General features: G+C 45.2%; 1 protein-coding gene across 8 annotated transcripts; it reads right to left on the bottom strand.

Moving 5' to 3' along the window:
• Positions 1–1,004: 1,004 nt before the first annotated feature.
• FANCG (FA complementation group G) lies at positions 1,005–11,198 on the bottom strand. Of its 8 annotated transcripts, none has more exons than XM_053457978.1 (15): positions 11,132–11,198; positions 10,059–10,142; positions 9,371–9,461; positions 8,643–8,774; positions 7,211–7,404; positions 6,506–6,638; positions 6,086–6,216; positions 5,263–5,409; positions 4,896–5,056; positions 4,366–4,432; positions 3,830–4,128; positions 3,133–3,173; positions 2,633–2,806; positions 2,145–2,277; positions 1,005–1,368 (listed from the first exon to the last, which is right to left on the bottom strand). In XM_053457978.1, exons 2-15 carry the CDS (start codon positions 10,119–10,121, stop codon positions 1,242–1,244), a joined length of 1,893 nt encoding a protein of 630 aa, XP_053313953.1. In that variant the 5' UTR covers positions 10,122–10,142; positions 11,132–11,198; the 3' UTR covers positions 1,005–1,241. The 8 variants fall into 8 exon arrangements, with proteins under 8 accessions (XP_053313953.1, XP_053313950.1, XP_053313954.1 ...); XM_053457975.1 differs by having other exon boundaries at positions 10,041–10,142; XM_053457979.1 differs by having other exon boundaries at positions 11,060–11,164.

Genomic DNA, 11,198 nt, shown 5'->3' on the forward strand with positions numbered 1-11,198 from the left:
GTTATATCACTGTATACAGCGCTGGGGGGTTATATCACTGTATACAGCGCTGGGGGGTTATATTACTGTATACAATGCTGGGGGTTATTACTGTATACAGCACTGGGGGGTTATATTACTGTATACAGCGCTGGGGGTTATATTACTGTATACAGCACTGGGGGGTTATATTACTGTATACAGCGCTGGGGGGTTATATTACTGTATACAGCGCTGGGGGGTTATATTACCGTACACAGCGCTGGGGAGGAGGGTTATATTACTTTGCACAGCGCGGGGGGGGAGTGCAAAGTGCACTTTCTAATAGATGGACTTAGGTCCATTCCATTGGTTGCTCTGATTATTATTACAGTAACATCTTTTATTTATATAGCGCCAACACTTTACCCAGCGCTTCATACAATATATATGTTAGGGATCAGACAAGCCGAGAATTGACAGACTAAGACAAGCCGATACATTAGTTTTTGCGTCGCTAAGTACAACAACTCCCGTTAAAAGGTCTTTTTTTTTTTTATTTGTCCATAGAATAAGATTTCTGTCCGTAGCTGGGATCTCTCCGGCTGAAGCGCGGCCTCCCTGGGTCACTGTGCTCGGTGTTTGGGTTGCAGGAGCGACATGTCTGCTCAACGAGTCAGATACAAGCAGGATCTCTGATCTCCCCCAAAGCTGCTCAGTTTACTACGGAGGGCTCCCTAGCGCGCCGCTCGCAGAGCCACACAACCGAAAGAGACGGAGGCCCGGGATACGTCGGCATTCGCTGGCACATGGCAAGGATGAAAGCCGCAGAGGCGAGTCCAGTCTGGTTTGCTGCCCTGCACGGGGGCAACAGTAAAGATGAATAAATCACTGCTTCTGCCACGTTTGTTAGTGACTGACGACATCACGAGTTTGGCCGGCTGAAGCATCCTGAAGCCGCCCGCACTTACAGCAGGTGTTTCTGGTCCAAGATGGCGCCTCCTGTTGGGGGCTTCTGGACAAAAATTTAAAGGCGGATATTTTTGTTGTTTTTGTTTTAAGGTAAATACTCTTGTCTCCCCCTCTCTCAGTGGTTCGGGCTGTTGGGGGTACAGGGACCAGGTAAACACTCGTCACAAAGCGTCACAGACCCCCTGTAAGAATATGGAGCCGGCTTCCCTGTTGATAAAGCGCAGTTCACGTCTTCTACGCAAACTCTGACAGCACGGCGAAGCTTATAAAGTCCGAAAGCACGGGAGCGATACAAGCGAGCCGCCTTCCTCCTAGGGCTCCAGCTCCATCCGCTCTCCTCCATCACCCCCCTCGGCGGATTCCCGGACAGCTTTCAGCACGGCTTCATTCGTATAGAATTTGTGATTTATGTGCTGGAGCAGAAACAGCGGCAGGAATCTGCGATGGAAAGTCACAGAGGGTCAGAAGCCCAGCAACACCGTTTCAGATCAGACTTTCCTTCATAGAAAATAAAAGAATCGCAATTCATAGAAAAAGAAAATATGGTATTGTTTTTCTATGGTTTTTCAAATAAAATATTTTTGTTCCAGGAAAAAATAGGGATATGTATTATTTATGTGGGGAATCATAATTAAACCCACATAAGGTATAAACGTCCAAAACAAAGGGTACTAAAAACTTTCGGTACTAAACGGCAAACAGCGTGTTTGAGTTCAGACAGATCATGTAAGTGTAAGATATAAGAAATTATTTCTGATGAGATATATATATATATATATATAATTACTTAATGTATTTTCTTCACTTTTAAATCCAAAGATTGCAGAAGTTTTTTTATGCTATAATTACACTTTGGCCAGTAAGTTGTGAAGGGTACGTGCCACCAAGTAAAATACCCACTAGCATTACTACATGACAGTGAGGGGATTAAACATGCGCGGGATAGACATACGGCTCCTGAATCTAAGACGAGACCAACGACTGATTAAGGTTTGAGACTTCATAGCAGGGAAAAACGGGCGGACTAGACGGGGGCCGAATGGGGCCGATCTGCCGGCGGGTTCTATAATAAGTTTAATCATCCCTTTCAGCGGACAAACAAGATCCCACCATTACTGGGACAAAATGCATTTTTGTGGAATACCCGTACGATGTGGACGTTTGAAACGGCGTACACCGGGATAGAGAGGACGTCGGCTGGGAAGCGGACTTACTGCTCGGTCGCCTTCCACTGCTGATCCGAGAGCGTTTTATTAGCCTGAAGTCTCCGCCATTGAAATACAGCTTCTTCCTTCCGGTTCAGCTGCCAAAGGCAACTCAGGAATACGGCGGTCGCTTGCGGGAAGGCTGCGGAGAAAAGATACACGTTAAAAAGAAACCGGCAACGCGTCCAACCCGGAAGATCCATTCCTCCCCACGGAGCGGCAAGAAGTTCAGTGACCTATCAAGAAGATATTTTGTCGTTTACCATCATTCACTAAACAAAGCTGCAAAAGTAACGGAAAAAGGATAAATGCTGCATTGGCTTATTATTTATTTGCAGCCAATGAATGAAACAATTCAAAAAAGCATTTATAAAATCCACTTGGCATTTAGGGGTCTCGTCTCTGCGTTCGGCCGCTAAACGCGAGCACTCCGGCCTCCGGCCTGTCGCATAGGGCACATATCGCACGGTGTTGCCCCCCGATGCCTGCGGAAGTACCTGGCGAGGTTTGTAAGCCGAGCTGGGCATTCAGCAATGCATCCCGGCCCTTCTCCAGCTCCAAGAATTGGCGTCCTCTGCCGATAAAGCTGCAGGCCTTCAGCACGTCGAAGACTAGCATGTCTTTCGCTCGCACCCCGCCGGCAGCTGGATCGATCACACGGCCACGATCTACTAAACAGTGACGCTTCCGTCAGCCACAACCAGTTACATTCCCATCTCTCCAAAACTAATCAGGCTCTGCAAACGCTTATAAGATTTAATAAGAAAAGAGTTCTGTCTAAAACTCTGCGACTGGCAGTATTTATATTTCAATAAAAAATGAACCAGCCCAGTAAAACCAGCCCCAGGATGGGAAAATCAAAGACAAATGTGATTGCTGTCAGAAAGCGCTCCCACTTATTTCAATCGGAGTGCTTGCCTGTACCTGATTGGCTGCTTCATTCATTGCCAAGAATAGCTGGACCAGGAGGAGGCTGGCAGCTGCAGCTTCCACTCACCTGCGTTTGTGAATTGGACAGCGAGTAACACGTTAAGGGACCTGCGGGAAAAATACGAAACAAGAAGTAACATGTGTCCGAGGTGTAGTAGAAACAAGGGACGGAGTACAAGAGTGAGAGGGTAAACCGGCAGATCGCCCTAAGGCATCGCTGTTGATAGGAGTTGATGTTATGTGTGGGACTGATTGAAATGCGAAACGCACAGGGGTTCTCGTAACGGAAGAAACAGAGCTGCTGACAAACAACAAGAGGCTGGGAGCTCCTGCTACACGGGGCAGCCGACCGGAACTAAGAAACGCGCTGAAAACGTACAGAAAACGCCCTACTCAACAGCCTTAGATTACATTAAAAAAAAGAGAAAACTATTTTAGATGTAATGCAAGAGTGTGGTAAATAAATGGAACAGCCTCCCAGCAGAAGTTGTAGATAAATAAAACAGAGAGGGAATTTAAACATGCATAGGATAGACATACGGCTCCTGAATCTAAGACGAGAACAACGATTAAGGTTTTCAGGTTTCACTAGATGGGGGCCGGATGGGGCCGATCTGAAGTTTTTAGGTTTCTATGTTTATTGGGAAACTGCAAAAGGTTCATTAAATACGATCTGAATGTCTCGTGACCCCAAAGAACCAATGGATGGTGAGCGGTTCATATACTAGTGAATGTCTCAGAAACCGCGGCCGCCCCCTCCGTACCTGGAGAATTCCTCCACAGATTTCTTGTGTTCACCCAGAAGCCCCTGAATCACGGCCTGGAATAGACGAGCAGCGGATGTCCAAAGGACGCAGTTTATTTGGTCAGTTTCTGTGTGGCTTCGTGCTTCTTGGGCTCCATCTATGACGAGTCTGCCCGGGATCATCGCTTGTGACTTGGCAAGGACGTCTTCGCACACGGATGCGGCGTCGTCAAATTTCTCGTCATGTATGAAACTCGCGGCTGCTTCGAGAAACACCTCTGCGATCGCAGGGAGAGGAGCAGGACTGGGTAACGGAGCCTGCGAAAAACCGAGGCCAGTGCTCAGGGGGGCGATTCGGGGTTTAATACACAGTGAAGGGTAAAAGACAGAACTTCATCGGGTTCCACCTTTCACATCACCCTCTTGCTTCATTTAATCCAACAAAAAAAAGTTGAAGAGCTGATTTGGCTCCAAAAGCAAAAAAAGAACCAACAAATTTGTTGTAGTTTTGTTTCCAGAAGCATAAAACCACCCGCATTAACCCTTTCCACTTACTTCCTGGTACGATTCGTGCCTTAAAGCTTCCAGGAGTTCCGTGAAGTTCTCAGCTGCCTCGGCCACCCTTTTAATAAATGGAAGACATTACATGCAGAGTGCGATCACCACAATGCGGCACTTCCAATCACATTGTACAGCGCTGCAGAATATGATGGCGCCATTTAAAACAATAAGTAATGCTTTCCCTTCTCGAACCAAGAAAGGAAAGGTTCACTTTAATTTTATGGCTTGCGCATAAAGTCCGGAGCCATCCACACTACCCGGGACTCGCCGTATATAAAATGTACAGCCTGAGTGATTTTCTAATATTGGGACTTTGCCTCCACTTATTACACGGGGATCCTCGCGCATGACGTGGGAATTCACTAGCCTTTGTAGAACCAGGTACCACCGGAACAGCACCTTAAACATGGTATCTTAATGCTGTGTGGTATTAACTGTAGCCATTGGACTTTTCTAACCAGCTGATAAACAACTATGCTTTCATTTATGCAGCTTGCAAATCAACGTAACAAAATAACACCGACCGTTGGCTCTGGAGACAGCGGCGCGCTAATAAATATTTTATTTCTGCTGAACAAGGAGCCCGAGCCCAGCGGTTCAAACGCTCGATATCCACAAACTGTTCGGGCTTAATTAGTAAGCCTGGATCTTCTGCTGGGGCTTCGGGGGAGGAAAGACACAAAGCCTGGGAGGGAAACAGCATGATTACTAACAGGAGTGGAATAAAAATAACAAGAAATGCTTCTTTACGATGCAAGCAGATGCTGCCTTCACAGTAAATTCATACTTAAATCAGCGAGCCGGCTGTATAATATACATTACACGTGGCCGGCCTACTGATTTAGCTATACATTGTGCAGACATGGATATTGATCATGCGCGGTGACTTGCCTTGTAAAGCAGATTTAACACCTCGATCTCCGCTTCCAACCTGCCCAGCTCACGGTACGCCAGAGAGCTATTATACAGCGCAGACAGACACCTGAAATCCAGCTGCAGAGACTGCCTCATATACTGCAGAGACAGCTGCGGCTTCCCCTGGGAAAAAGAGACATCAGAGTGATCACCCGACAGCGACTGCACATCACAACAACTACACGATAACGAGAAAGAGGGCCACCCGTGGATAAAGAGATGGCGACAATCTTCACTTCAGCCATGACATTCCCCAGAGAGTGCAGCTGGGCTGTAAAACATTCTCCACCGGCCCCCGGGAAACGCAAGATGCGCCAGTTTATCTCCGATGCAGAAAGCAAAGTTATTATTTAAGGCCAGAAACATAGAAACATTGAATTTGCCAGCAGATCGGCCCCATTTGGCCCCCACCTAGTTGCCCGTCTCTCCTGCTGTAAAGACTCAAACCTTAATCAGTCGTTGGTCGTCTTAGATTCAGGCGCCGTATGTCTATCCCATGCATGTTAAATCCCCTCACTGTATTACCCTCTACCACCTCTGCTGGAAGTCTATTCCACTGATGTACCACCATCTAATTGAAGTAAAACTGAGAGGGTGGTAAATAAGTGGAAAAGCCTCATTATACTCGCTTACTTCTTTGTTTAAATCTTAACACCCTGCATTCTGATGAAGTACAGTTGATAGCCGGAGGGTGACCATCACGTGAATATACAGGGAAAGACTAATGCTGCAGATAAAACCACTGCAATGCCCAACACACAGCCCCTGGGGCCCGACCGGCACCGGCTCCTGATCTTACCATCTTGATCAAACAGTATCCCTGGCAATTGTAGATTTTGGCCAATAGAGCGCTGGTGCACTGACCATCTACAGCTTCCTGGAACAGATCGAAGGCACTGACGGGATCGCCGGCACCCATTCTATGGAGGCCTGGAATAGACAAAAGGTGTTAACGTGTACGGTGCGTAGCATGAACATTTACATATAAAGGGCTTGACATGTGCTTGCCAAGAAAAATGATTTACCGCATGTTTGGAATAAAGAAACTGAAGAGTAATCATCCCATGAAGGAAGAATTTAAATCTTTCTGTTGCTGTTGCTAAAATATACCAAATGACCAAATGAAAACTTCCTGGACGGGTTGATGACCAAAACGTGGCAGAGGGTGAAACACTTTATTCCCTAACCCATAAGGCGATAATGCAGAATACGGAGTTACCTTGCTGCAAAGCGACGGCCACACACAGAGCTTCTTTAAGCCGCATCGGATCGAGCACTTTGGCCGCAGCCTCCGTCCTCTCGGCAGGAGCCCATGTTTTGAGGACGGACGTCGGGGAACCTGTGTTACTAACCTAAAAAGAAACGTATAACTGAACATTCTATCCAGCGACTAACGAGGGTAAGATTGCTGCTCACTGAAAGCGTGTTATAGCCCCAAGACGGGGCACTTTACGAATGCCAGTGGGCCGGTTGCATGAACATCAGCAATAGCTTTGGAGCCATCGGCTACCGACAGCGTAGAAGAAATAAGCATTGGCACTAGTTGGGCTGAGCATGCGCTCCCCATATACTCCTGGTCACGGCACGGAAGGAACGTTCAGCGTCCGAACAACAAGGACCCGGAAGTTTCAGTTTAACGACCTTTTCAATATGGAGCTGACACAACACAGTCTCTGCCGTTAATGCATTTAGAATTAGGAAAATTATCAGGTTTATTATTTTACAGTAAAATAAAACAAACACTCGCTTAAAAGGCGTATTATATCTCCGATCGGGTACCAGGATACTTTCAGTTCTTAGATGAATAAAACATTCTCACAGCAGCAATATCTACTTGTTGCCGATGGCGCGCATTCAAGTCAGCGGCTGCTTTTAGAACCTCCTTTGGTAATGGAAGCATGACAAACTGAGGCTTCAGACTTACCTGAAAACTAACAAACAGCCGAAACAAGCCCAAAACGTCCTCAACGTTCCCTTGTGCCACCCAGACCAGAGACTGTAAAGCGGCGAGTGCCTGCAGGTTTGGGGAGAGTTCCTGGAGACATTCAGCAAGAAAAGCCTTTTTCCAGAGAGCGGAGCTCGTCTCGTTGCTGTAATCCAGGCCGTGGGCTTCCAAAACTGTGGGGAACATTTATTCATTACTTAGGCAGGGATAGCGGGGATGATACCACGGGATCAGGCGCAGCCAGCCGCGTCCCACATGCAAATAAAATAAATAGTAAAACACAAAAGAAAAAATACCCTACGTTCACATTTTATAAACATTTATATTTTTTAAAGAAATCAGAATTACAACTCCCATCACCCTCAGATAATAAGAATAATGGGAGTTGTGGCCCACAAAAGCAGGTGCACGAGAAAAGCAAAAGGTTGGCATACTTTTTAAAAAAAATCTGTATTGTACATTGTAATAAGTCAGTTAACCCTTTGTTTTCAGTGTGCCTACTCTGCCCTATTACAATGCCCTGTAAATTAAAAAAAATATACAAAAACTTCCGCATGCTGGGTATTCGTATAATATGGAGATGCAGCTGAATGCATTTTGAGTTACTCTGCAGATGCATGTAATATTTGCAAACAATACTAAAATATCTTGGAAAATATGGTGAAAGAAGCAAAGAAAATTAATGTTTCGGCTTCCTATTGCCAGGACTAGAGACCAACTGGTGGCATGATAAGTGTCCAAATTCTCCCGGAGAAAAACATATACACTTTTTTTGAGGGTACTTTGAGCAGGTGGGCTACTAAACAGTCCCAAATAAGACCTAGTTGTCACAAAATAAAATGTTAAAATTGGATAAGGGAAACCGGCATGTTCCACTTTGTGCACCATAACTTCCAAAAAACATAAAAAAAAAAACTATGCATGTTGGGTTTTGTTCCCAAAATCAAAACTTTGGTCAACTGAACTGGTTGGGGGACAATAGTGCAAAAAATGTTTTGTTTTCAAATATTTTCACTGCTTTAATGTATTATTTATACTAAATGTTGGACTACACATCCAAAAATAGTATCAAAAGAAGGCTCTATCTGTCCAACAAAAAACAATACATAATTTGTGAGGGGGGAAAGTGTGTAAAAGTCTAAAAATGTGGAAAGATTCTCAGCTTTTGCGGCGCAAAACACCCTCAGTAAAGGCAGCTAATTGATTGACCCTTTTGTTATTATGCTACAGCCAGAAAGTTTCTCGTTTTCCATGAAAACAGATTTTATATATAAACACACTTTTAGAAAGTATTTGGATTTCCAGTATTGTATAAAGCCCGACATTCTTCGGCTCACAGACGTTTCATCAAATGACGGAGCTTTAAACCGGCTAACAGTACAAAAGAACAAATAATTCCAAATATCCACACCTCTTACCAACGTCTCCTCTATCAGTTGGTTGCATTCATCCTTCACACCGTTTCCCAAATTAATATGTAAAATCACTGCGTTATAAGCCACAGACAGCTCCAAAGAAGCACTGGGTCTGGCAAGCGGCAACCCTAAGAAAACACAAAAGACAAAATATATATATATATACACAAATATAAACCGTATATAAATAAAGTTGAAAGTAAAACGTGCAGGAGGATTTATGGACTATATAAATATATATAAATAGCTGACAAACGGAGGCTGGCAGGACAGCAGAGAATCACTGATCCACAAACAGCGAGAGCTCAACCTACAGAAAGCTGCAGGGATCAAGGAGAAAGCGCTATAAAGTCTCTCCGAGACGCGCGGCGTTATGTAAACTGTGGTGGTAAATTCTAGTGTCCGGCAATTGCCCCTTTTTCAGGGTGAAGGGGCAGATTCTCAGGGTCACACCGTCTGGAGCCGACTCCTTTCTATTCTACCCGCTGCGATCATACAGAAGACTCCCCAATTGTATGTCTGATCATATTAGTGATTGAATTTGAGCCATTTCGCTACATAAAATCTTCATGATGGGCTATCGGAGGGTTAATATTTCAGCTCTCGTTTAGAAAGCCCCCGGCTATGCCCAGTGGCCGAGGCTTGTTTATTGGCCGCTGCTGGCAGAGGTTTACACCTGGACAGCCGCTTCCACACCGGATAAACTCAATAGGATGCCGGGTACCTTTTATCTTCTGGAGCAGGATGTCCAAGTCGGAGCGACACCGCTGCCTCCTCTGAAGCAGGAGGTTTGGATCGGTGCAAATCTTTGCTTGCTGAGTGGAGAAGAGATAGACACTATAACTAATGTAATGGAAGGAAGTGTTTCTTTACCGAGTAGATAAGTGGAACAGTCTCCCAGCAGAAGTGGTAGAGGAAATGGACAGGTGCAATTACAGTTCTGAGTGTTCCTGTTTAGAACGATCAATATTCTGCTTGACCCAAAGACTCTAAATAATCTAGTACTGTAAGTATTTACCGGTAATTCATCTAGAAAACTCCATAGATTATATACCATACCTCCTGAGTACCCCTGTTAGTTTAGCCAGTGCTCCTCTCCTACCCTGATGCTTTTCTAGGAGGGCAGAATGTTTTCTGGGTATGAGGGTATTGCAGGGTTCTACAGCCCTAAAAGCCCCGATAATGTGTATAGAAACAGCAGGGAACAGCTTTATAAATTAAACGGGGTAAATAAACCCCATTATTCTTCTAAATCCCTTAATGATTTTAGGAGTTTCCGGAGCGTTTATCACCTCGGAAATAAATATATTAAATAGAAAAAGCGTTTCTCGCGCGTGCAAATACAAGAAATAAATAGTGTGAGGATGAGCGTTTCGCGGAATGGTGCACATTACCCCGCGCCATTCACACACAATGCGATTGTTCTCTTCTGCCCAGCGATTCAGGCAGCGATCCCCGCCGGGGGCGTCCTCCATATCTGAATTTCCCCAACGCGCCTGCAATAGAAAGAGATTATGTGGCGGCTCCTGGCAGGAAACGGGTAAAAGCCCCGGGGGAAATATCTCTGCGCCTTCCGCCCGACGCGTTTCACGTTTCAAATGCATTACGTGCTGTAACTCACTAATTAATGAATCAACCTCTAAACAGGTAAAAATCACACTAGAAATTAATTATCCGCGTCACAACGACCCAAAATCTATCTCACAGTTCAACCGTCATACTAAAGAGCCGTACAGGGTGACTAATGAAACCTGCAGGGGCGGAAAAACTATCTCGACTTCACTATGCATTGTGAGAGCTTCGCCTGCATCAAGAGCTGAATCAGCTCTGTATAATGTATAGTTTAATTAATGAGATGCCCTGTATAATGTATAGTTTAATGAGATGCCCTGTATAAAGTATAGTTAAATTAATGAGATGCATCATTTAATCAGCGAGTCGGCCCCTGCATAATATAGTTAAGCCATTGAGCAGGCCCCTGTATAACGTATACATAAAACAGTGACATACCATTCAAGAAAACACCCCCGCATTAGCCATACATTATACAGGGCCAGCTATATATATATATATAAAACTTTTTTTTTTAATATAAAACTCCAGCGGCCATTTCTGTGACGCATTTAATTCAAGAGCAGAAATGTCCCTGCGTTGACCCCATAAAGGCGGACGCCCACCGTGCACACACGTTTTTGTCCCTCTTTTTGGTACCTCAGGTGTCTCCTCTTCACATGTTAACAGAGAAAGGGGGGGGGTATCCCAGAGTTAACAGGTGCCGGGGCACGGGGGGGGGCAAAACTTCAGAAGTGCATTATTTACGGCAGAAAAGACATAAACTGCTATAAAACATTTCAATTTGAGCGGGAAAAAGGCCCGGGCGGCAGCCTGAGGTAACACAGAGCCCAAACTTCACCCACAAGGTTACAGCACCACGGACGCACACCGCTCACAGACACTATATATCTATATGGACAGCATCACACACAGTGTCAGCCTGCCCCGTCTGTATCCATCCGCTGAAACCAACCGGAACCTTGATATCTCGCGCCGGA

Source organism: Spea bombifrons, chromosome 1 (genome assembly GCF_027358695.1).
Source record: "Spea bombifrons isolate aSpeBom1 chromosome 1, aSpeBom1.2.pri, whole genome shotgun sequence".
Lineage (NCBI taxonomy): Eukaryota > Metazoa > Chordata > Amphibia > Anura > Pelobatidae > Spea > Spea bombifrons.